Here is a 26,936-nt window from a genome sequence, read left to right on the forward strand (position 1 = left end):
CTGCATCATGGCAGGCATCCTCAGAGTTTGTGAGGTTTGTTGGAAACTAAGCAAGTGAGATTTTTATCTGTATCTGTGGAAAATCCAAAGTGAGAGAAAGAACTCTTGTCTGATTGAGGCAAGTGTGAATATTGCAATTAATCACTTTGATTAGCATTGAAAAACCTTGCAGATTTAAGGTCTGGTTGCTTCCTGCCTGGGGGAATGCTTTGTTGGGAGGTGTTAACTGGCCTAGATTGCTTCTTGTCTGGAATTCCCCTGTTTTCAGAGAGTTGTTCTTTATTTACTGTCCTGATTTTAGGGGTTTTTTTAATAAAAAAAATACTGGTAGCCAGATTTTGTTCATATTCATGGTTTCCTCCTTTTTGTTGAAATTGTCCACATGGATTTCAATGGCTTCTCTGTGTAGCCTGACATGGTGGTAGTTAGAATTTCAATGGATTGAAACTGTATCGGTCTTAATATGTAAGTCACCTAGGACTATGTATCAGCATATAAGAAAATAACACAACTGTCATCATAATTATGACTCTTAATTTCACAACCTTCCGGGTATTACTAATGGGAGTCTGAGAAAGTTTGAGAAAGGCGAATCTAGGAGTCGGCTGGGTAAAGGTGGCAAGACTTTTTTTAAAATTTTGTGACTGTCGATAGGACTTTCCGTTCAGCTGTTTTTGCCACTCAAGGCTGAAAATGCAAACTGATAAAATATTGTAGACGGAACCCGTGGTTGAGAAAGAAAAAAAAGAGAAACAAAGAGATCAAGGAGACAGCAATCCTTGGGGAGAAGAGAGGGACAAGAAAGAGAGGAAATAACGCTGGGACTGCCATGTATTTACAGATCCCTTTGCCTTTCCCAGCGTGGCATAAAGTTTTGAGCGTTGGAGTTATGAGCGCATCTACACTGTAGGATTAACGCAATTTGGTGGCTCAATGCTATGGGGCCCTGGGAATTGTCGTTTGGTGAGGCACCAGCTCTTTATCTTCATGCTGCGGACAAGCTCCACTGAAATGAATGAGACTGACTAGAGCAGGCATGGGCCAACTTCCATCCTTCCTTCCTCCCAGGGATTTTGGACTTCAACTCCCACCATTCCTGACAGGCCCCTTCCTTTTCCCGCTCAGCCGCTTAAGCTGAGATACAACGTATAATTTGAGAAAATGGTTTGGCTGGCCGAAGATAACATAGGAAATGCCAGAACCCATTTGAGATCTGGATGGTGTTTCCACGAAACCATGGAGGGGTAGCTTTGAACGCTAGGATCTACGCCAAGCATGGGCAAACTTCGGCCCTCCATGTGTTTGGGACTTAAGCAGCTGAGGGGGAAAAGGAAAGGGCCTGAGACTGTGAGGAATGGTGGGAGTTGACGTCCAGAACCCCTGAACTGAAGGCCCAAGTTAACCCATGCCAGGTGTAGATCTACTCTAGGAAGAGTTTTATGAACTCGGAGCTAAGATCCAAGTTGATTTAGGGCTCAAAATGCAATGATAGGCATTTCGTAATTACTAATTTTTCCTAAGGTCTTTCTTGATCCATCTCGGCTTCCTACATTCTTCTATGTGTATCCAGTGTTGGAGGAGCGTGTTGCTCGACGGATTATACTCCCTAGGGAGACTCTCAGGGTTTGGAAAGCTTAATAATAATAAACTTTATTTATAGATCGCCCTGCCCCGGTGGTGCTAATAGGTACCGCTCCGGCGGAAAGGTAAGGACGCTCCATGCAGTCATGCCAGTGGCCACATGACCTTGGAGGTGTCTACGGACAACGCCGGCTCTTCAGCAGAGAAATGGAGATGAGCACCAACCTCCAGAGTGCTCAAGGGAAAACCTTTACCTGACTTTATAGATCGCCTTATCTCGCCAAAGGGACTCAGGGCGGTTTCCAAACATTTAGTGCCCAAAGAAAACCATACAAATACAGTTTACATCACGACAAAGCAAGCACAGTAGGCAATAGGCAGAACATATGCCATCTACCACTCTACATTATGGTAGTCATATCTAAGAAATTGTAGCCCCGGTGGCGAAGTGTGTTAAAACACTGAGCTGCTGAACTCCAGATTCAAATCCCGGGAGCGGAGTGAGCGCCCGCTATTAGCTCCAGCTTCTGCCAACCTAGCAGTTGGAAAACATGCCAATGTGAGTAGATCAATAGGTACCGCTCCGGTAGGAAAGTAAGAGCGCTCCATGCAGTCATGCCGGCCACATGACCTTGGAGGTGTCTACGGACAACGCCGGCTCTTCGGCTTAGAAATGGAGATGAGCACCAACCCCCAGAGTCAGACATGACTGGACTTAACGTCAGGGGAAACCTTTACCTTATCTAAGAAACTATCCATCCAAGGGTGTTCTGAGTTAACGCCGCAGAGAACTCAAAAACCTCGACACCAAGGGGGAAAAATGTTTTGTTGAATTTCAAGTTGCTTAAGCGGCTGAGGGGGGAAAGGAAGGGGCCTGGGGCTGTTAGGAGGTCCAAAACCCCTGGCGGGAAGGCCCAGGTTGGCCCATGCCTGCTGTGGACCCATATAATGTAGGTGGAAGTCTTTACGTACCTGCAGCGGTGGCGGGTCCTCGGACGGCAAGCGGGGAGGCTCTGGCGGGGAAGTGGAGCAGGTGGGAGCTGTCGAAGGGGCTCCCCCATCCCGGGCCTGCCGCGGCGGCGGCGGCGAATTGGGCGCCCACGTAGGGCCCGTAGTAGGCTCCGTTGAGGGGCCGGAGCTGCTCGCGGGCGGCCCCGTTGGCTGCGGGAGGGCTGCCGGTGGCGTAGGGGGCAAAGCGCCCAGAGCCTGGGTGTCCCCCCGCGGCTGCCGCTCCTCCTCCTCCCCCGCAAGATCCGTACGAAGGCGACGGGCTGTCGGAGGCGACGGCGGCTTGGGCGGGCCACCCCGAGGGCGCTTGCGGGCTCTGCATGTAGGGCAGCATGGCCCCCACGCGGGTGGTGGGCACGTAGACAGGCGACGGGGGCCCGAAGCCGCCCCCCACGGAAGGAGAAGCCCCTGTTCCTCCTCCGGGGGGAGAGGAATCGTAGGCTCCGCTTTGGAGGTGCGAAGGGTGGTGATGGTGATGGTGGTGGTGATACATGTCCTCGGCGGCGGCGGCGGCTCCGGGATTGGCGCGGCTGGACCAGAGCAGCTTGTTGGCCTGGTCGAGGTCGGCGAGGAGGATGACGTCTTCCCAGCTGGAGGAGGAGGAGGAGGGCGGAGGAAGGGGCACGAAGGGGCCCAGCAAGGCTCTCCCCCCCTCCGGCAGGCCCTCCCCGGGCTCCTGCTTGAAGGTCCTGGCGCCGCCCGGGGAGCAGCCCGAGGACGAGGAGGGCGACGGGGGAGAGGGCGGCAGCGAGGGGAAGGGCGCCTCGTCGGGGCTGCGGCGCTTCAGGAGGCACCAGCCGCCTTCAGCCACGGCCATCCAGGCGGACCCCGAGCCGAGCCGAACCGAGCCTCCTTCCCGGCGGGACCCTGGCAGAGGGAATGAGACACACAGAGAAAGGCTCAAGACCGGCAGGAAGGCAGGCAGAGGGGCTTTTGTCCTCCGCCCCCTCCCCTGTCCCCCACGAAGCCCCTCCTTGGACGGAGAGAGAACGGCTCTGAGCACGTGCAGAGCGTCCCTCTTCCCACCAAAGGAAGGAATAGCATAGAACAGCGGCCCTGTTCGCTTTTGGGATGAGAAAGGGAAACACCCAAAGAGCTATAGCTGTAGCCAAGAGCGGGGTGGGGGGGTGGGGGTTAGGGGTTCAAACTCCTCCCCTGAAAATTTTCAGGTTTAAAAAACAAACCTGGTTTACTCGTGAATTTTAACTGGTTAACCCAATCCCCATGATTGTCCACTGAAGTATATTGATGGAGCCTGATTTCTAAATTATTTTGTGTTATGAAACTACTTTTCATGATTCGCTTAAAAAAAAGTTTCAAGCCCCCCCCCTCCCCATTTTTTTTCTGGCTATGGCCCTGCAAGGAGCCAGCTGCTACTAGTTTTGCTTCTGAGGAGGAGGTAGAATAGGAGGCTGAAGAGGTAGCACTTGGGGATTTGGAGCCAAGTGTTGAGGAGGAAGGAAAAAGCAAGGAAGATATACTACAAGTCGCAAGGAAAATATACTACAAGTCCCATGGAAGATATACTACAAGGCCCTGCCTTCCAAGGGAGGAGGGCAAAAGCATTTGTGTTTTAGTCTCCATGCTCCAGCTCCAGCGTTGGCTTTGCAAAGAAGTTCTTGCCAAAACCCTTGATCCTGTACACCAATACTTGCCAAAATCCTTGTTACTGTACACCAGTGGTTCCCAACCCGGAGGCCAGAAGGAAAATCTCCGCTCCTTTCTGCTGAGCTGACCAGAAAATTACATTAGACCACACCGACTCTAGATTATTAAATATGGTTTCTGTGGGCGAGCAGATGAGACTACTGGGTGGCATATGTTTTATATCAGAAACTAGAGGTGATGTGGTCAATAATAATAATAATAATAATAATAATAATAATAATAATAATAATAATAACAATAATAATAATAATAATAACTTTATTTTTGTATCCCCCCCCCAATCTCCCCAAAGGGACTCTGGAGGCTTACATATGGCACAAGGTGCCTAAAACAACGCATAAAATAAACACACAGTACAATACAAAATAAAACTACTAGTATATAAAACAATAATTTGAATTCAGAACAGCGCCAATAACCTAAAGTGTCTATACAATGCAGTTTTTTGAATCAGCAGCCCAAATAGCCACACCGAATCTGAAGTTGACCAAAACCTGATTCGTATCCCTTTTGGTACTAATGTTGGAAAGTGGGCCCTGGTCAAAAAAAGATTGGGAACCACTGGTGTACACTGTAAGCCCCTTCGCCAAAGACTCTTGTTCCTGTCTGCTGTGAAGACTTGTCGCCAAAGACTTTAGTTCCAGGTCTGCTGTAAGACCATATATTTGCTTTTGGACTTTACCTTTAGTTTTCTTTACTGCTGTTTGCATTATTATTATTATTATTATTATTATTATTATTATTATTATTATTATTATGCGGAAGTAAAGCTTTTTTAGTTACTTCTATTCGTTTTGTAAAGCTGTTTCGGGAGCAAAACAGGACACTACTCTTTGGTTTTCCTTTTGGGGTGGAAAAGAAGCCCGGGCGGTTTAATGCCGTTGGAAACATTAACTCCGATCCGCAACAGCTAGAAAACCAACTCCCGCAAAAAGGAAAACACCTCTACTTGCTGGTTTTCCTTCTGGGGAGAAAAGCGAGGCCCACTGAACAGCTATTTAATGCAGTTCGAAGCTAACTCCGATCCGCAACAAACACTTGCAAAACCGGCGTCTCTCTGGTTTGTGTGATTCGGGCCTCAAACTGGTTCCCTGACTTCCTATGTCAGGATCTGCACAGCAAAATAACACTCTTTGATACTGGTTAGAAGCTGTACTAAATAATCAGTGTAGATGGAGGCTTCGGAAGCCGAACCATGAAGATCTTTTTGGACACAACATGGGCAGCGAAAGGTAAGGGGACGGCCTGGGAGGGAAGGACAAGGTCTCTTCCCTCCGAGGCCACTTCTGGGTCTCCGCCTGGAAGGGGAAAAGGGAGTCCTTGCTCTGTTTTGGAGAGAGAAAAAGGCATCTTTTCGGAAAACACCCTCTCTCCTTCCACTTAAGCCTAGTTGCCTTATACCAGGCATGGGCAAACCTCGGCCTTCCAGGTGTTTCCTAACAGCCTCAGGCCCTTTCCTTTCCCCCCTTATTCCCATGCCTTGTTAGACCCATATAATGAAGTTAAACGGCATTATATCAGTGAAGTCCTAAACTTTGGGTGCTTTCCAGAACAAGCAGGGAAACGAGGCGTCCGCGCTTGATACGGAACGAAAAAGAAAGAAAAACAAGGGGGAAAGAAGGTCTCTTCCCTCCTGGAGATTTTCAATAGGGAGCTTTGGAAGGAGACCGGACCCTTTAGGGTCGATTTCATCCCATGGTCGACAATTGTAACAGGGAGGGGAGAAAAGAGAGCCTTAAGAAAGGAATGAGGGTGACTGAGGATCCAAACTGCGGGGAGCACGCCTGCCAAATGCGCCACAGTCCCTCGAAGAAGCCGAGAGCGAGGCGAGAAGGAAGGCAGCCAAAGAGGAGAGAGGCGGGATGTTGTTCCCTTCTCCATCCCCACCCAAAGGCTCACTCACCTCTTTCCGCGAGGCGTCGGCGTGGGCTCCTCGTGGGTCGGGGTCCGAGGCGGGGAAGGGAGTCGTTTGACCCCAAGGCTGTGGCGACGGCGGTTCTAGAGGTCTCCGAAGCAGAAGTGGAAAGAGACAGAGAGAGAAAGAGAGAGAGAGAGAGAGAGAGGAGGCGCCTCTAGCCGGAAAAGTCCAGCCAAGGCGTCCTGATTGGATTCAGGGAGCGAGGGACAAACACGCAGGAAAGGGGAGGGAGGGACTATGTAGTGCCGTTTCAAAACGGCATTGAAGGAAGCCTCCACTCAGGGTCCTACTTGAGGCCCGGATGGCCACGGCACGACACGGTCAGTGCAATTGGGGCCCGACTTTCCCCAATCTACTTTCCCTAATCTATAGAACACCCCAATAGACCGAGAGTGTCGCCTTCGTCTTTTGGTGTATTTTTGCGCCCCAACTGGTGCATCTCGGTGGTTATATATATACCGTAGATAGGCATATAGATAGATATATAGATATCTAGTCATATAGATAGATAGACACACACACATATACAGTATATAGATAGATAGATAGATGATAGATAGATAGATAGATAGATAGATAGATAGATAGATAGATAGATAGATATAGATAGATAGATAGATATAGATAGATAGATAGATAGATAGATAGATAGATAGATAGATAGATAGATATAGACTCCTTCCCTTCAAGTGCATGTTTGTATGAGTGTGTGTCGATGTAAATAATAGACAGATAGTTCTGTGATAAAAAGATTAGACAGACTGCAGATTAGATAGAAATAGAGACATATTAGATAATAAGGGAGAGATAGTTGAGGTGGTAGAACACATAGAGATAGAGCAGTGCAGATTAAATATATTAATGGTAGATAGATATAGACTGATCGTTCAGATAGAAATATCGGTGGTACGTTAGAGACAGATTAGATATATAGATGATAGATTAGATAGGTAGACAGGTAGAGAGAAAGAGAGAGGGTGGATCCACAGATAGATAGAGACAACACTCTGGAAACAGGGGAATTCCAGACTTGACTCAATCAGGGCCAGCTAAAACCTCCCAATAAAGAATTTCCCCCAGGCCGGAAGAAACCATGCCTTGAAGCTGAAAGGCTATTGAATGCTAATCAAGCTGGTCAGTTCCCTCATTCACACTTGCCTCGGGAAGACAAGAGTTTTTTTTCTCCCACCCTGGACCTTCATATAACCTCACTTGACTAGTTTCTAACAGACCTTACAACCTCTGAGGATGCCTGCCATAGATGTGGGCGAAACCTGGTGAAAGAATGCTTCTGGAACATGACCATACAGCCCTGAAAACTCACAGCAACCCAGTTGAGATAGACATATAGGTAGCATAACACATAGAGATACAGCAGTGCATATTAGATATATTAATGATAGTTATAGACTGATCATTCAGGTAAGTGATACATTAGATTATAGAGACAGGTAGATATATTGGTGATAGATTAGATAGATAGACAGCTAGAGAAAACGAGAGACAGGTAGATCCACAGACAGATTATCCAGATAGTACATTAGATATACAGACAGATTAGACATATTGGTGATAGATAGACTGAATAGATAGGTGATAGCTAGATAGAAAGACAGAGAGATTACATATAGCTGATAATTTTCATATAGTTTACATAGCTGTGAGTTTTCCAGGCTGTATAGCCATGTTCCAAAGCATTATCTTCTGACGTTCAGCCCACATCTATGGCAGGCATCCTCAGTGGTTGTGAGGTGTGTTGAAAACTAAGCAAGACAGGTTTATATATCTGTGGAAGGTCCAGGGTGGGAGAAAGAACTCTTGTCTGTTGGAGGCAAGTGTGAATGTTGTAATTGATCACCTTGATTAGCATTGAATAGCCTTGCAGCTTCATAGCCTGGCTGCTTCCTGACTGGGGGGAAATCCTTTGTTGGGAGTTGTTAGCTGGCCCTGATTGTTTTATGTCTGGAATTCCCCTGTTTTCTGAGAGTTGTTCTTTAGATTTTTTTTAATACTGGTAGCCAGATTTTGTTCATTTTCATGGTTTCCTTCTTTCTGTTGAAATTGTCCACATGCTTGTGGATTTCTCTGTGTAGCCTGACATGGTGGTTGTGAGAATGGTTCAGCATTTCTGTGCTCTCAAATAATATGCTGTGTCCAGGTTGGTTCATCAAGGGCTCTGCTATGGCTGACTTCTCTGGTTGAGTTAGCTGACAGATTGGATACACAGGTTATCTCCTGTCATTTGAGCTCCGACTCTACTGACACCCCTCAAGTGTGCCAAAACCTATCTATGTATCTATCAATAGATAGAGGATAGATGGATTAGATTTATAGGCGATAGATAGGTTTTGTCACACTTGGGGGGGGGGTGTCAGTGAAGTCGGGGCTCAAATGACATGAGACGCCTTTTCCTCCCCTTGAAGCCCCCTTTCCTCTTCCTTGGGGCGCCTCTCTTCCTCCCACCCCCCTTCTCCCTCTCTTATCTCCTCTGCAAGCCAACTGATAACCGTGCTGAGCAGGAAAGTGACTGGAAATTGAAAGAACTCCTTTCTGCGGAGGCGACCAGAAACCCAGGCAGCTTTTCTCTCTGTCTCTGTCTGTATTGGGCGAGCTGGCTTTCTCCTGCCTTGGAGGCACACTGGAGCCATGGATTCAAATGGCAGGAAAAGAGAGTCCGTCTAAAAACATTAGGGAGAACTTCCTGACGGTAAGAGCAGTTCGGCAGTGGGATCTTCTGCCTTCTCTGGGGGGTTTTCAGCAGAGGCTGGACGGCCATCTGTCGGGAGTGCCTGGACTGTGTTTTCCTGCATGGCAGAAGAGGGATAACCAACCCTCTTCTTGGGTTGTCTTCCAACTCTATAGTTCTACATCCATGTGGTTTAGTGGTTTTGATTTGTTACCCTAAGATGTTAATTCGAATCCCAGCTGACTCGTGGAGACCAAATGGACGACGTTTTGGACAAGTTAGCTTTTGAGGAAGGCAAAAACCTGGGGTGTATGTGCCTTCTGTTTCCCTATACTAAATGCAGTTTAGTCTCACTTTAAACTGCCATGACTCACTGCTACAGAATCCCGGGAGCCGTTGTTTCGCAACGCCTGTCTGTCCAATGCTACAAACTACAAATCCCAGCATTCCATAACATTGAGCCATAGCATTTCAAAAGTGGCGCCAGACTGCATTCAATCTCAGTGTAAAAGCACCGTAAATTCGGCTCAGCACAAAGGCGCGCAAAAACGACAAACGCAGAGAGAGGATTTTCCTATAATATTAATATTATTATCTCATTTTAATTAATTAAATATTTTAATATTAATAATATTAATTATAATACTATTATAGATATAATATTGATATTAATATTCGATTAATTCATTTTATTATAATATTAATACTTCGTTTTAATTAATTAATATAATAATATATTATTATATTATATCAATATATTAATTATTGATTATTAATATTAATACTATTAATATTGCTAATTAATAGCGCAATGAGTTAAACCGTTACGATGGCAGGATTGTTCACTAGAAAGGTCAGCGATTCGAATCCGTGGAGAGCTCCCGTCTGTCAGCTCCAGCTTCGCATGCGGGGACATGAGAGAAGCCTCTCACAGGATGGTAAAACATCAAAACATCCGGGCGTCCCCTGGGCAATGTCCTTGCAGACGGCTAATTCTTTTACATCAGAAGCGACTTGCAGTTTCTCAAGTCACTCCTGACACGAAAAAAAAAATATTTTGTGTATTATGTATCCCTGTATCCCATATTATGTCGCCCGGTATCCATAATTTTCGATTTCCTTTAATATGTGTGTGTGAGAGAAAGAGCAAATGATTGTCCAACCTCATGTCTCCTCGGAAACCAATCCCGTTGTGCTTAGTTACCCTTACTCCCGGGTAACTATATCTACCACTGTGCCACTTGAACGTAAGCCCAACCTACCCATTATAGATGAGAAAGGTGTCCGTCTTGAAAGGATGAGATCCCTGCTGCTGAAAAAATCCTAAGAAAATGATAGCCGGTTTCAAAAAATTGAAATGAACCCAAAACAAATCCAAAGGCTCGGAATTAATTTAAAAGAGTTCGGCTAGCAGAATTTGTATAGTTTTGTGTACCTCTCAGCATATAGAGTACCACCAAATTAACCATTAAACAGATGATAGCAGACACGGGAATTACACTAGGCAACACGATTTTTGTTCCAAGGTTATAAATGTCATTTCCTAATTGGTTCTACCATAAAAACATGTAAAAGGTTTATTATTATTCATAGTTTTTCAATGAATATCTCATAGAGTCTCAACTAATTCAACATAGGGTTGCTGTGATTTTTCCGGGCTGTATGGCCATGTTCCAGAAGCATTCTCTCCTGACGTTTCGTCTGCATTTATGGCAGGCACCCGCAGAGGTTGCGGAGTCTGTTGGAAACTATGCAAGTGAGGTTTATATATGTATGTGGAAAGTCCATAGTGGGAGAAAGAACTCTTGTCTGTTTGCGGCAAGTGTGAATGTTGTAATTAATCACCTTAATTAGCATTTAATAGCCTGGCAGCTTAAAAGTCTGCTTGCTTCCTGCCTGGAGGAATCCTTTGTTGGGAGGTGTTAGCTGGCCCTGATGGTTTCCTGTCTGGAATTCCCGTTTTCAGAGTGTGGTTCTTTATTTACTGTCCTGATTTTAGAGGTTTTTTAAATAGTGGTGGCCAGATTTTTTCATTTTCATGGTTTCCTCCTCCCTTCTGTTGAAATTGTCCACATGCTTGTGGATTTCAATGGCTTCTCTGTGTAGTCTGACATGGTGGTTGTTAAGAGTGGGCCAGCATTTCTGTGCTCTCAATTAATATGCTGTGTCAAACAATTCAACATAGTTTGTGGCAGCCACAAAAAAGAAGTTTCTGGAGTAGAATAACTACTTTCAAAGTAAGTACCGCACAATTAAACAGGAAATAACACTTTCAAACCAGGAACAGACCCCCCCCCCCCCCATGTTGTTACATAGTATTAGTTGAAGGCGACCTAAATGCGTTTATAGGTAAAGGTAAAGGTTTTCCCCTGACACTAAGTCCAGTCGTATCCGACTCTGGGGGTTGGTGCTCATCTCCATTTCTAAGCCGAAGAGCCGGCATTGTCCGTAGACACCTCCAAGGTCATATGACCGGCATTTATACTGAAGAATAAATGTTACAATAAACACCATGATGCAAATTCCATATTAAATTAACATTTAATATTGCCAAAATATTGAACTAAAACCCTCAAAATCATAGGATGTCAAGAAAGCACCCGTTTTGGGGGACGCATTGTATGTCTCGTTGTATTTCGTTGTTTCCATCTCGAGGCTTCCCGGAGAAATGGGAGTTGTAGTTTTACAAAGTTTGTAGCCTTCTCTGCCAAAGAACGCTGGTTCCTCATCAAACCACAACTCCCGGGGTTGTAGTTCATTGGAGAGGCCTGGAACTGCATTCATTCTACAGTGTAGATGCAACCCCCAGTGTAGATGCAACCCCCCCCCCCTCTTTTTTTTCTTTTTCTTTTCTTCTTCCCAGCATCCCTTGTGCAGCGCCAGGACAGGAGCGATGCCTTGGCTCTGATTCCTCCCTAATGGCTCCAGCTTGACCTGCCTTTTTAACCTCCAGCCTCCCAGGCTTTTTCATCAGGGGCGAGCTGTCTGTTTACTTTATAGCCCGGCCACACATTTATTTTTATTTTCTCCCGTCAGGTCTGATAAGGAAGTCCTTTGCCCGGGTGGAATTAGAGGGCTAACATTTGAGGCACTTTGGCAAATGCTCTTCAATAATAATAATAATAATAATAATAATAATAATAATAATAATAATAATAATAATAATAATAATAAATAAAAACACATTTTGGTGCCTCAAATGTTAGCCCTGTTCCAGGATATATTTGACCTACTGATTCTAAAAATTGCACCAGTTTCCCCCCTATCAGCTTTATTTTTTGAAATATAAAACATATCTACCAGTTGTCTGTAGAAAACCATAATCACCACATCGAAGATGTTGTCAAATCAAGGAACATGAAAGGAACTGCAGACTAACTCAACCAGAGAAGTCATCCATAGCAGAGTACTTGATGAACCAACCTGGACACAGAATATTATTGCAGAACACATAAATGCTGGACCACGCTAACAACCACCATGTCAGACTACACAGAGAAGCCATTAAAATCCACAAGCATGTGGATCATTTCAACAAAAAATTAAAGAGAAAGATTCCAATCAGAATTCCATGAAAATGAACAAAATATGGCTACCAGTATTTTAAAAAACCTCTAAAATCAAGACTGTAAATAAAGAACAGCACTCAAAAATGGGTGAACAGACATGAAACAATCAGGGCCAGCTAACACCTCCCAATAAAGGATTCCCTCAGGCAGGAAGTAGCCAGGCCTTGAAGCTGCAAGGCCATTCCATGCTCATGGAGCTGGCTAATTGCAACATTCACACTTGCCTCAGGCAGACAAGAGTTCTTTCTCCCACCCTGGACATTTCACAGATATATTTAAAAAAAACCACTTGCCTAGTTTCCAACAGACCTCACAACCTCTGAGGATGTCTGCCATAGATGTGGGTGAAACGCAAGGAGAGAATGCTTCTGGAACATGGCCATACAGCCTGGAAAATTCACAAGAATTTTTGGGGGGGTTGGGCTGTATTCTTAGTATTAGTATTGTGTTACTAGTATTATTATTGCTGCCTTACTTGCCCCAGACCGTGTAGCCAAATAATTACCCACCTAATAAAGGTTTGAAAAGCTCCCTACAAGCAACGAGTTTTGGGGTAATTCAAGTCAAAGATTCCAATCAGAATTTGAGAGAGACTGATAAGCCCCAAGGCCTAGTCACACTACACAGTTATAACACCAAGGATGTTTCTGAATCAGTCCACCACGCCTGCTTCACAAAACTCTTCCTGGAGTAGATTTACACCAGGCATGGGCAAACCTTGGCCCTCCAGGTGTTTTAGACTTCAGAATTCCTATGGGTGCTAGGAATTGTGGGAGTTGAAGTCCAAAACACCTGGAGGGCTGAAGTTTGCCCATGCCTGATCTACATGGTGGAGGGAATGTGTTTGACCTTTCATTTAACTACCATGGCTCAATGCTATGGAATCATGGGGATTGGATTCTATGCTATGGAATCAATGCTATGGAATCATGGGGATTGGATTCTATGCTATGGAATCAATGCTATGGAATCATGGGGCACCAGCACTCTTTGGTAGAAAAGACGAAAGCCCTTGTAAAACTGCAGCACCATGCCATTTAAAGTGTGGCCAAACTGCATTAATTGCACAGTGTAGATGCACCCTGCCTCAGATAATCATGACCTGAGTTTCAAAAGCCTTTGGAAAGAGCCCCTGGTACAAATCCAATAAATTGCTACAAGCAGCTTCCCTAAAGAATGGGAAAAGTAAAATGTGTGGCAAAACAAAAAAAGAAAAAAAAAGAGTTGTATCATGAAAAGTAATATTTCTTTAAAACCATTTCCCCACAGGGCAGTTCTTGGTGCGGGTTTATTTTGGCTGGACTCCTTCTCCTTGTGTTAGAAACAGCCATTCAAGCCAAGGACAGAGGGAAAAGGTGGAGGGGCTGCTGGCAGCATCAGAAGGCCTCTTTGTTGCTCAGTCTGTTTTCCTTTAGCTTCAGAGTTGGCTTCATTATGCCAGCAGGTAAAGTGTTTTTTTAAACCCTCTATAAGGAGAATTAACCACTTTTCAGTGTAGATGCCACCTTGGAGCTCCAATCTTTTCTGATAAACTACTTGCACGATCTGCATTGGAAGGTGAATCCTAAACAACTATTAATACAGAGACCTGAGTGGCACTGAGTAAATTTCAATTGGGAAAAGATATGAGAAGACTGAGGCCCGTCTACACAGCCCTATATCCCAGAATATCAAGGCAGAAAACCCCACATTATCTCAGTGTAGACTCAGATAACCAAGTTCAAAGCAGATATTGTGGGATTTTCTGCCTTGATATTCTGGGATATAGGGCTGTGTGAAAGGACCCTGAGGCCACTTTCACACAGCTGAATAAAATCCCACATTATCTGCTTTGAACTGGAATACATGGCAGTGTGGACTCAGATAATGCAGTTTAAAGCAGATAATGTGGGATTTTCTGCCTTGATATTCTGGTGGCCTTTCAACACAGTCCTATATCCCAGAATATCAAGGCAGAAAATCCCACAATATCTGCTTTGAACTGGACTATTTGAGTCCACACTCAGATAATGTGGGATTTTCTGCCTTGATATTCTGGGATATAGGGCTGTGTGGAAGGGTCCCCGTTCAAAGCAGAAAATGTGGGATTTTATTCAGTAGTTAAGAAGAGTTGAGTTTTACCTTCTAGTTGAAAACACAAAATAATCCTGAAAGAGGAAAGTAACCTTTCTCTACAGATGACTACTACTGCATCCAGTGGCGGTATAAAATTCCCCTGGGAAGAGCAAAAAAAGCCAATCTATAATTCCATTTTATTTTATTTTCAGTCTGGAGAGTAATTCCACTGAGTGAGTGGAGTTTAAGGAGCAAATAGAGGGTGGAACGCCATCCTTTTAAACCTAGGAGTGGGAATCTTCTCAGATGCTGTCGGGCTCTAAATCCCATCAGCCCCAACCACAATGACAACAATTTTGGGAGTGTTTTGTCGAAGACTTCCATGGCTGGAATCACTGCTTTGCCCTCATCTAAGGCAGGCATCCTCAGAGGTTGTGAGGTCTGTTGGAAACTAAGCAAGACAGGTTTATATATCTGTGGAAGGTCCAAGGTGGGAGAAAGAAAGAACTCTTGTCTGTTTGAGGCAGGTGTGAATGTTGCAATTGATCACCTTGATTCCCATTGAATGGCCTTGCAGCTTCAAAGTCTGGCTGCTTCTTGCCTGAGGGAATCCTTTGTTGGGAGGTGATTGTTTCTTGTCTGGAATTCCTCTGTTTTCACAGTGTTCTTTATTTACTGTCCTGATTTTAAAGGATTCCCTGAACAACTGACCGACTGATAGGAATTGTGGGAGTTGAAGTCCAAAACACCTGGAGAGCCGAAGTTTACCCATGCCTGGTTTATAGGTAAAGGTAAAAGTTTCCCCCTGACGTTAAGACCAGTCGTGACCGACTCCCAGTCGTGACCGACTCCCAGTCGTGACCGACTCCCAGTCGTGACCGACTCCCAGTCGTGACCGACTCCCAGTCGTGACCGACTCTGGGGGTTGGTGCTCATCTCCATTTCTAAGCCGAAGAGCCAGCGTTGTCCGTAGACACCTCCAAGGTCATGTGGCCGGCATGACTGCATGGAGCGCCATTACCTTCCCGCCGGAGCGGTACCTATTGATCTACTCACACATTGGCATGTTTTCGAACTGCTAGGTTGGCAGGAGCTGGGGCTAACAGCGGGCGCTCATTCCGCTCCCGGGATTTGAACCTGGGACCTTTTGATCTATGTTAATTTTATCAATATTTGTATGTATGTGTTTATCCTTTACAATTTTATCTTGTAAATCGCCTAGAGCATCTTGGATGGAGGGCGATTAATAAGTAATTAAATGATGATGATGAAGAAGTTGTTCAGCAGCTCAGCGCTTTAACGCACTGTGCCACCAGGGGCCCTGTCTTGCTTTTAAAGGATTCCCTGAACAGCTGACCGGCTGATAGGAACTGTGGGAGTTGAAGTCCAAAACACCTGGAGAGCCGAAGTTTGCCCATGCCTGGTCTAAGCTTTCTTGTAAATTCCAGACTTCATACGCTCAGAATGAGCGTCAACGCACCGGCAGAGCCCATTGGGAAGGCGCCCAGGACCTTTTCTCCGCCCACAGAGAGCCCTATTGGCTGCTTCCGGATGACGTATGAGGAAGTGGTCAGGAGGAGCACATCCGCCGGAGCAAAGGAACAATAACATAACAATAGCATGGATTCGGCTTCGGCTCCGGCGGAGCTGCCGCTGGCCTTGTCGGCGATGCGCCACGCCACCCTCGCGGCCAGCCAGGTGATGTTCCCGGCCAAGCGCAGGGCCGGCCCAGGCCCCCGCCGGACTCCCCTGGAGACCCCGGACCCGGTGCGGACCCTCTACCGGAGACGCCGCGGGAGCCGGGCGGCGGTGAAGCTGATCGCGGCGGCGCAGCTGGAGACGCTGGCCACGCTGGCCAACCTCATGACGATCCCGCGGACGCCCCGGCGCTGGTGGGTCTACCCCAACGAGAGCGACTGGTGGGAGCGGTTCTCCCTCCACGAGGAGGACGACCGGCAGTGGGTGCACTACTTCCGGCTCCCCCGCGACACCTTCCAGAAGGTGGTGGCCGCGCTGGCCCCCGAGGTGGCCAAAGGCGACACCCAGATGAGGAGGGCCATCCCGGTGCAGAAGAGGGTGGCCATCGGCCTCTGGATGCTGGCCAACCAGTGCTCCTACCGCAAGACCGCCCAGCACTTCGGCGTGGGCAGGGCCACCGTGGGGAACATCTTCCTCACCGTCGTCCTGGCCATGGAGATGATCCTCTTGCCGCGGATCGTCCGCCTCGGGGACGCCCTGGAGGTCGGTATGGGCCCCCGCCACGCCCACGCACGGGTGGGCATCCTGGGATGGATCTAGACTGCCCCATCTCCCAGGTTATCTGGCAGTGTAGACACGTACAATCCAGTTCAAAGCACATAATCATATCCTGGGAGATAGCGCAGTGTAGATCCAGCCTTAGACCCTTTCTTCACCACCAGATTATCCAGATTATCAATGCAGATGATCCACATTATATGAGTCTACACTGTTGTATAATCCAGTTCAAAGCAAATAATCAGATCCTGGGAGAACAGTGTAGATCCAGCCTTAGACCCTTTCTTCACCACCAGATTATCCAGATTATCAATGCAGATGATCCACATTATATGAGTCTACACTGTTGTATAATCCAGTTCAAAGCAAATAATCAGATCCTGGGAGAACAGTGTAGATCCGGCCTTAGACCCGTTCTTCACCACCATATAATCCAGATTATCAAATCAAATAATCCACATTATATGAATCTACACTGTTGTATAATCCAGTTCAAAGCAAATAATCAGATTCTGGGAGAACAGTGTAGATCCGGCCTTAGACCCTTTCTTCACCGCCATATAATCCACATTATCAAAGCAGATAATCCACATTATATGAGTCTACACTGCTATATAATCCAGTTCAAAGCAGATAATCAGGTCCTGGGAGATAGGGCAGTGTAGATCCAGCCTTAGACCTGTTCTACACTGCCATATAATCCAGATTATCAAAGCAGATAATCCACATTATATGAGTCTACACTGTTGTATAATCCGGTTCAAAGCAAATAATCAGATCCTGTGAGAAAGAACAGTGTAGATCCGTGTAGTGTAGACTTCAACTTATCAGAAATCCCAGCCATTTTACCGGCTGTGGCTGTTAGGAATGTGGGAGTTGAAGTCCAAAACACCTGGAGTGGTAAAGTTTTCCCACGCCTGAACTATAACATGTCCAGAGAAGAGTGACCACAGTAGTCAAAGGTTTGGAAGCTAAGCTCTATGGGGGCTTAGCTAAACCACCGCACACGTACACCCCAATTTGATCTTTAAATCCTTCTTTAAAAGCCTGAAGGGGACATGAGAGCCTTGAGGAGGGAGCAGGATTGTTTTCTGCTGCCTTGGAGACTAAGACATGGAGCAATGGATAAAAAATACAAGAAAAGAGATTCCACCTAAACATTAGAAAGAATGTGTTGTCGCAGGCTTTCATGGCTGGAATCATCGGGTTGCTGTGAGTTTTCCAAGCTATGTGGCCATGTTCTAGAAGCGGAGAAGTCAGACATAGCAGAGCACATAATGAACCAACCTGGACACAACATAATATCTGAGAACACAGAAATACTGGACCACTCTAACAACCACTATGTAAGACACAGAGATGCCATTGTAATCTGCAAGCATGTGGACAATTTCAACAGAAAGGAGGAAACCACGAAAATGAACAAAATCTGGCTACCGATATTTAAAATCTCTTAAAATCAGGACAGTAAATAAAGAACAACATTAAAAAACAGGGGGATTCCAGTCAAGAAACAATCAGGTCCAGCTAATCATCTCCCAACAAAGGATTCCCTCAGGCAGGAAGCAGCCAAGCTTTGAAGCTGCAAGGCCATTCAGTGCTAATCACGGTGGTCAATTGCAACATTCACACTTTCCTCAAACAGACAAGAGTTCATTCTCCCACTCTGGACATTCCACATACATATATAAACCCCACTTGCCTAGTTTCAAACAGACCTCACAACTTCTAAGCATGCCTGCCATAGGAGAAACGTCAGGAGAAAATCCTTCTGGGACATGGCCATAGAGTCTGGAAAACTCACAGCAACCCATTAGAAAGAACTTCTTGTCAGTAAGAGGTGTTTGGCAGTGGACTATACTGTCCTGGATTTTGGGGGAATGTCCTGCTCTGGTGGTATTTAAGCAGAGGCTGGGTGGCCATCTGTCAGGAGTGCTTTCATTGTGTGTTCAGGCATTGGCAGGGGGTAGACTGGATGGCCCTTGTGGTCTCTTTGAACACTGATTCTATGTTAATTGTTAAATCCTTCTCTGCTCCTCTCCCCGTGTTCCTGACTGCAGATCATGGATGGATTTGCTGAGCTGGGATTCCCTCAGGTGGTGGGTGCTGTGGATGGATGCCACTGTGCGATTGTGTCACCTGTGAGGCAAGGGGGACACTTCAGCAATAGGAAGAAGACATACTCTGTCCTGCTGCAGGGTGTTACAGACCACACAGGACGCTTCATCAACATAGAGATCGGCCAGAGTGGGAGCAACTTGGATGTCAAAGTGATCCAGAACTCTGCCGTCTTTGAGAAGATGGAGGCAGGTGTCTTTGTGCCAGGCAACCCTACCATCACTGTGGGGGGGACACGGATTGGGCCACTGCTGGTGTCAGACGGCGGCTACCCCATCAGGAGGTGGATGATGACGCCATATTCAGGAGAACTGACAAAAAAACAGGTGCTCTTCAACAGGCGCCTCAGTCATGCCAAGGCTGTGGTCGAGATGGCATTTGTGCAACTTAAAGGGAGATGGCAATGTCTCACAGCACCTCTTGAGGTGTCTGAAGAAAACGTGCCCTCAGTCATTGCTGCTTGTGTGATCCTGCACAATATCTGCGAGACCAATGGGAGGGCGTTGGATGACTTCACCGAGGTGCCGCAACCTGTGTTACCCAGCCAGAGAGAACCCATGGAGGCCAATGCGGAGCAGAAGAAAACAGAGGGGGAAGCAGTTCGAGGTGCCCTGGCAGACTGTTTCTGGGCAGAGGGAATGTGACCCCTCACATCTGACCAGAAAGTATATGGAAGAAATTTATTGAAGAAACATTAAGGAGAGAAGATGGAAATAAACCCCCACCAGAAGAAATGAGGTTCTGGTTGGACTATAAAGAAATGGACTCCGGTGATGGGGAGCACAACGGGTAGAACACTGGGGGAAGGAAAAGACTTAATTAAATGAATTGTGAAGATTTTTCTTTTCTTTGTAACAAAATTAATAGTAATGTAATAAATTTTTTTAAAAAAAACCCCCAAAACATCTGACCAGAGCATGCTCCAAATACGGACCCTGTAATGGCCATCCATGCCAGTAAAACGCAATATAGGGTCACTATAAGTCAGAAATGTCTTAAAGACACACAACAACAATAAACAGAAAAATCGGAGTCTCTCTTTCTTTCTTTCTTTCTTTCTTTCTTTCTTTCTTTCTTTCTTTCTTTCTTTCTTTCTTTCTTTCTCCATGCTGACTGCTGAGAACTGCAGTCCAAATCAGCAACTTTTCATGGGGATAGGACTGGGAACTAGGAAATCAATGGGAATCTGTACCTTGAACTGAAATGGGTAAGATCTGAAGGAACAAAACAGCAAAGATTTAAACAGGCCTCACTTCATTCGCTTGCCCTACTCAATTACATCTCTATGACTCCAATTTAACTATTGCGGATGCATCCAATGGAATCCATGGACATGCAGTGTTGTTGTGTAACTTCAAGCCATTTCTGACTTACGTCCACTATATGGCATATTGGAAATGAAGAAGCATCAATGCTTGTATATAGAGCAATTAGGGACAGAAGGAACCCTGTCGTGCACACCTGCTATCATGTTTCCCCCTTCTTTTCCAGTATCTTTGTAATTCAGGGTGTTTTGCTTTTTGCCTTCCATTTTCTTCCCAGAGGTTTTGTGTGCTTTTCACTCTTTGTTTAAGACGGACGCATTGTGATGCTTCTCTGCCTCAAGATCGCTGACATATAGACATGAAACTCATCATTAGGATGCTTGTTCTAAAGTTAGGTAGCTTTTCTTTTTCATATCTAATACTTTTATATGATATTTATTATCTGCAACAATAAAAGTAAGTTTACAAGAGCATTTAGCATATTTTCTCGCCCATTTCCTACAATGAGCTTATGCATACTGCACTCTGCTATAAATACCAAATATTCCTACAAGACAACCTATCATGGGTTTTTCTTGGCAAGATTTGTTCAGAGGGGTTTCTGCCCATGCTTTCCTCTGTGGATGAGAGAAAGTGATTTCGAAGTCTTAGCCTAATACTCAAACTAACCTGGCTCTATGTCTAGGAAGAGCTCCTCAGATGAATAGTTCTGCTAGTGCCTCACCAAACTACAGACCTCACACAGGATTCTGCCATGGCAATTAGAGTTGAATCACTCTTGTTTTCCTAGCCATCCTACTCAGACATTACCCTTGGGTTTCAGATTGGGATGGGCTAAAAACACTTGGGGATCCCTGATGTGCTGAGTGCATGAGTGACATGTCTGTAGACTTTGCCAATGCCTTCAGTAGAGAAGGAAAGGTCACCTTGGTAGCCAGTGAAGGAGACGCTCGCATTCTTTTGGGGCTGTGTTTATATAACACGCTGTGCTTTATAAATGGCTGCTCAACTCAGAGAAGCCTGATAAGAGGAGTCTTCACTGGAAACTCCACAGGCCCAGAGTTGTGCTCCTTTTCCATGCACAAATCCAGGGTTATCAAGGCCATCCAATGATACAAGTATTTCCACTCTCAGCAGACCTTACCCAGGGCTGGATTGAAAGCTAATGGGACAGGGGGTGAGTGTGTGGGAGGGTTTCTTAACCTGCTTTACTGTTCCTGTTCTTTTGACTGCCTGCCTCTAAAAAAAAGCTAGATTTTTCACAAGGGAAAGTAAATTTAAGCAAGCAAATACAGCTATAGGAACTGCAACAACAATTGGACACCGAGAAAGGTCCTTTTTCCCTCCCTTCTGCTGTGACTTAACACTTGAGTGTATTCCCAAGTGGACTATTTTATCGTTATTTGATTTCCAATTTAATGGGCTATTCCTGGAAACTGAGCAGAAACTTCCAAGATGGCACTTAGGGATGAGCTCAACCAAGGGCACAAATATTGTGGATTTACTTTTGCATTTGTCCCTTTGATTCTGGCTTTCTTTCCCAGGCCAGCTGTGACTACATGGTCACCCCTCTCCATGTTTCCATGAAGCCCTCCTTTTCCACCAGGCACATTGGCTGGGGATGATGGAACTTTGCCAAATCCCGGTTAGAATTTTGTAGAGTCTGCCTCTCCAAACCACTGGAAAATGTCTATATGTCATTTAGCATTTCTGCTTTCCCCAGGTCTTCTGCAGAAAATATTAGGCTTCAATCCTATGTGTTGTTTCCTGGGCAGAAGTTTCATTAAATTCAATGGAGCTGGTTACAGTCCTAAATTTCAATGCTTTTTCTGAGTTTTTCAAAACAATCCAAATTTGCAGAGCTGTTTCTCTCAGAGATTGGGAATAGCTCCTAGAATGACAGCCACCATGGCTATGGAGATAATGAGAACAGTAGTCATCTGAAGTCTCTTTCTCAAGTTCTGTCTCTTTGACTTTAATAGGTAACAAATACAGCTCACTTTTATCATAAATTATTGGCTTTTGCTGAAGCATATAAGAGTTCTAGTTTATAACATTAACCTCTTTCATTGTAACAGCCATATTTCTTTGGAGAAAGTTAGTTCTGGTCAACTAAGGTTCCTTGTATATGTTTCCAAGACAACTGACTCAACATACCCAGCAAAATATTTTGGGATAACATGGTAATCCATGCCTTTGATATGGATTTGACGTTGTAATCCATGCTGATGAGAGAAATCCTTCATCTTCAGCACTTACTAAAGTCAAATTATCCCATGTACATTTACAAATCACTCCATTGGCTTCATTCTGGTGGTAAATATATTGTTGGATGTGAGCAAACTATGAGATTTTAAATTAAACTTCTTTTTGGAACACATTAAAATGTCAAATCTGCATTTTTGGTCTCATTTTTTCTGATTTCCATACCAGTTAGTCACCATGCTCTTTCTTGCTGGTTAAAAACAAACACTGAACAATGGAAACAGCTCAACTGTGTTATCACCCAAGTGAATTACCCAATCGTTGCTATAAAAAGGAGTGGGGAACAAGTATTGACTACTGACTTCATCTCCTTGTATATTGGGAATATGCATTGTTTTGTGCTTTCAAGTCATCCCCAGTTTATGCTGATACTCTCTTGGCAAGTGGGTTGCTGTGAGCTTTTCAGACTGCATGGCCGTGTTCCAGTAGCATTCTCTCCTAACATTTTACCTGCATCTGTGGCTAGCATCTTCAGAGGTTCTGCAGGCAAAATGTTAGGAGAGAATGCTGCTAGAACATGGTCATATAGCCCAAAACCTCACAGCAACCCGGTGATTCCAGCCATGAAAGCCTTCGACAATATCTTGGCAAGCTTTGTTCAGAAAAAAGTATGCTGCTGCCTTCCTCTGGGGCTGAGAGTGTGTGACTTTCCCAAGGTAACCCAATGTTTCCATGTCTGAGCAGGCATCCAAACCCTGATCCCACAAAGTCCTAGTCCAATACTCAAACCATTACACCTCACAGGCTCTCTAGGTGGGATACATATATTGCCCGTTGACTTATGGCAATCTAATGAATTTCATCAGGTTTTCTTAGGCAAGGAATACTCATATGCAAATAATTCAGAGGCAGTACAGGTTTGCTTCATGCAACCACTGAGATCCTAAACAAGGCATCACAGCAATACCACCAACATTACCACAGCACCATTATTTATTTATTGCTGCAACAGAGGGCTGGTTGTTAGACCAGTCACCATCAGGCATTAATGATTTCTGTCATTCTCTCCCCTCCTGGCTATACAAACACAGCACAAGACAAAATGGTCATCGCATAGGACCCAGTCTTTATGTGACAAGTTCCTCGACTGGTTCCTTATGCAAGTTGCTCCTCTGCTTATCTATACAAAGGGGAGAATCCCCTCCCCATTATCTCAGTGTATTTAAAAATGGAGAGGAAGCTACTAGAGTTGTTTGAAACTGGAGGTGAGTCACATTTCAGGAATGATATCAGCTCTATCCTTATCTCTGAATTTGGAAACCTTGTGAATATGACTACCATTGTGGGAGGAATCATGGACCACTAAATGAGTGGGGGCTTGGCTATTGCTCATATGGATTGAGTTTTTCTAATCCAGTTATTTTTTCTAATGCAGCTATTTCAGAGAGCTACCATGGTGTAGTGGTCTGGATTATGACTCGACACATGGTTAAAATCTCTGCTGGGTGACCTTGGGCAAGTCACATTCTCTCAGCCTCAGAGAAAGACAAAGGCAAAATCTCTCTGAACAAATCTTGCAAAAAAAAAACCTTGTTATAGGTTTGCCTTAGGGTCACTATAGGTTGGAAACCATTTGAAGGCGCACAACAAAAACAACAACAAAGCTATTTCAGGCTTGGAAATGTTACCTTTCCCCTAAAACTCCCAGAATCTTCTAATCAGCTAACTCTTTTTATTTTATACTGGGCCATATAGTTCTATCATATATGCTTATACTGTTCTTGGAACTGAATAGTACTAAAGTTCCTTGAAGAATGTCCATCCATCATAGTTGCTATTAGTAAGGTGAACAGCTATTGCAACATGTAGTCTATCATTTCAATATTACATTGCTGTAGAAGGTAAGAAATAATCATGGAATCTTTACACAATCAAGAATTGTCCTGGAAGAGTTTCGACTCCTATATATTCAAATAACTTCTATTTTTAATGCTAATTTTTGGACTCAACATACCACTTTCTCGAAGCCCTTCCAGTTGAGTTCATCTGACTAGGTTGCAAGCAGGGGTAGCCAAGCTATAGTATTTTGGTCCCTGAAGCACAACAGTATGTGCCAGTTCAATGTCTAAGATTCTCAGGAGAGGGTTTTCTTTTTGTTCCACCAAACTGGTAAGGGCACGGGCACGGCAAGGAGCCTTTTCAGTGGCTGCTCCCAGGTTGTGGAATTCCCTTTCATGGGAGATTTAATTAATCATCTTCTTGCTCTCTTTCTGCAGCCAGGTTAAGACTGTATTTTGGCAGGCACTTGTTTGATTTTTAAAAATTATATGGTGGAATAATGGTGATGGGGATATGATGTGATTTTAACCTGTTTATCTTCAATTATAAGCTCAGTATAAATTGCATGTATGCATACATGCATGAATGAATAAATAAAGCAGGAAATGGCTCTTGCTTAAGTTAATATTCAAGACACTCAAAGCTCACCAAGTTTATTTTGAGAATCAAGGCTGCAATTCTCACAAATGCCTCTGTTTACTTCTGGGCATGAAAACACAACCTTAGTAAATTTAACAACTAACCATTTAATCAGATACCTGGAATTGCTTGCCTGAAGGAGCCATGCCTATCACTTTGATCAAAGATACTGCCAATCCTGAAACCTTTCATTGATTTTGAGTGACAGCTGCAATATACCTATGGCATTGGTCAGCTCAAATTAAGCAGCTTTGGTAGAAGACATTTTATTGCTGAAGGGAAAGTACAAAATGACAACCACACAACCACATTCCATGTACAGAAAGCAACCAGAGTGATCACTGAATTTTCTTTGGATACTATTGTGTTTTTCATGGTAGTGGACAGCAAAAGACTCTCTTAAATGTAAACATGCCACAAACAGCTCAGCCCTACAACATCTCAATGCCACTGCCTGCCCCTTCCCATTTGTTTCCTGAAGCAATTGCCTCATTCGACTTAAGGCCATCTCTTACTATTGAACATCATTGTTCTTTTTGTTTGTTTGGTAAATGCATAAGCTGTCCTTCAGCACAAGAGGGGCAGGAAAGCACGTGCTGTACAATAAGGGAAACATGGAGTCTGACAAAGGTATTGCTACACAATATTGCTACACAATACATTTTGAATAAAAGAATCAGACAGACAGCATGGTGTAGTGGTTTAAGCTTTGGACTACCTTCATCATGGAAACTCACAGAATGACCTTGAGCAAGTCATAGTCTCTTAGCACCAGAAAAAGGCAAAGGGAAACCTCCTCTGATCAAATTTGGCCAAGTAAATCCCATGGTAGAACTGGCTAAGGGTCACTATAACTCAGGAATAACCTGAAGGCACATACAACACAACAAACAAAAGACAACCAGGGCAGCTACTTTTGTCTTACAATCTATGGACTCTTCGAATTGAAGAAATATAGTATCTGTTTTGCAGGCTCCCTGAAAGCACTGAAAGACAAGAAAAAGTTAGAAATGATATCAGATATTGTCTTGTTTGCTTCCAGTATAGCTCCATTCTTGCTGTTCATTTGAAGAGCAGATTGGTCATAGGTTTCATGTGAAAATCCCAACCTGCTAGAAGAGACCCCTCCTCTCTTGGTTTTGGGCTTTTGGGTGATTTCCATGTATACTTTGATTTGTTCTGCTAGTGAAGATGGATGTATAGGAGCTACGTCATCTGAAACAATCCCTCTGATTAATTCCAGAAACTGGAAGCTATCTATCCATAGAGTCACCATGTTGTCAAGAGTCATCCACTTTATGGGACTTCATCCATTACATCATTGCCTTAGGGCTTCAATTTGGCATTTGCATAGCCTTTCTTAATTCAGTTCGAATGGCAACATTGAGCTGGGTGTCATCTGGGTATTGATGAAACCACATTCCATATTCCTGGATACAATACACATATATCATGCCGTAGTGTCATCAAGATGTTAAATAGCATGGTAGACAAGGTAGAATCTTGAGTAATCCAAAAGTGCAACCGCCATGAGGCTAAGCTGGGGTCTCCCAAAGTTATACTTTAATCAAAATTCAGAGGACAGGAGTAGAACAAATGTAATACAGTGCCTCCTAAACCCAACCCTCTGAGACGTTCCAGAAGGAGTCTGTGGTCAATATTATGAAAGGCCACTGAGAGGTCAAGGAGAATCAACAAGACAGCACTCCTCCCCTGAAAAAACATCATCAACCAGAGAAAACAAAGCTGTTTTGGGGCTGGGTCCAGGCCAGAAGGCAGAATAAAATGAGCCTAGATAATCCACTTTATCCACAAACTCTGGTCAAGCATCATCTTCTCAATCATCTTGCCCAGGAATGGGTTATTTCGTAACTAGACAGTAATAGTCTGACACCTCTCTATAGGGCAGTTGTCAGCCAACTCAATCTTCTGTTTATGCCACAGAATACTTAATTGCTATCACAGCAATTTGAAGAAGTAACCTACTAAATTTGTCCCACACAGATAAGCACCATTTTGTCTATAACAGTGTTTCTCAACCTGTGGGTTTCCAGGTGTTTTGGCCTACAACTCCCAGAAATCCCAGCCAGTTTACCAGCTGTTAGGATCTCTGGGAGTTGAAGGCCAAA

The 26,936-nt window shown here is 44.7% G+C and overlaps 2 protein-coding genes across 2 annotated transcripts in view; one reads left to right on the forward strand and one right to left on the reverse strand.

The window, feature by feature from the left end:
* The window catches only part of gata6 (GATA binding protein 6), a 46,951-nt gene extending 40,434 nt beyond the window's left edge, over positions 1 to 6,517 (reverse strand). Inside the window, exons 1-2 of the mRNA XM_003219675.4 lie at positions 6,161 to 6,517; positions 2,554 to 3,456 (exon numbers count right to left, since the gene is read on the reverse strand). Of these exons, the coding sequence (XP_003219723.1) occupies positions 2,554 to 3,406 (853 nt within the window). The 5' untranslated portion in view covers positions 3,407 to 3,456; positions 6,161 to 6,517. The remainder of the gene's footprint in view (positions 1 to 2,553; positions 3,457 to 6,160) is intronic.
* Positions 6,518 to 15,291: 8,774 nt separating this feature from the next.
* LOC103278531 (uncharacterized) lies at positions 15,292 to 20,594 on the forward strand. Its single transcript, XM_008108638.3, has 2 exons — positions 15,292 to 16,726; positions 18,802 to 20,594. Exons 1-2 carry the CDS (start codon positions 16,106 to 16,108, stop codon positions 19,501 to 19,503), a joined length of 1,323 nt encoding a protein of 440 aa, XP_008106845.1. The 5' UTR covers positions 15,292 to 16,105; the 3' UTR covers positions 19,504 to 20,594.
* Positions 20,595 to 26,936: the final 6,342 nt, after the last annotated feature.

Source organism: Anolis carolinensis, chromosome 4 (genome assembly GCF_035594765.1).
Source record: "Anolis carolinensis isolate JA03-04 chromosome 4, rAnoCar3.1.pri, whole genome shotgun sequence".
NCBI classification, from domain to species: Eukaryota; Metazoa; Chordata; class Lepidosauria; order Squamata; family Dactyloidae; genus Anolis; species Anolis carolinensis.

What these genes read in the sequence shown, in the direction of transcription:
- LOC103278531 (XM_008108638.3), top strand. Translation starts at nt 16,106, where the DNA reads ATGGATTCGGCTTCGGCTCCGGCGGAGCTGCCGCTGGCCTTGTCGGCG. An exon ending in GCCTCGGGGACGCCCTGGAG is followed by an intron (nt 16,727 to 18,801) that starts GTCGGTATGGGC and finishes TCCTGACTGCAG; the next exon opens with ATCATGGATGGATTTGCTGA.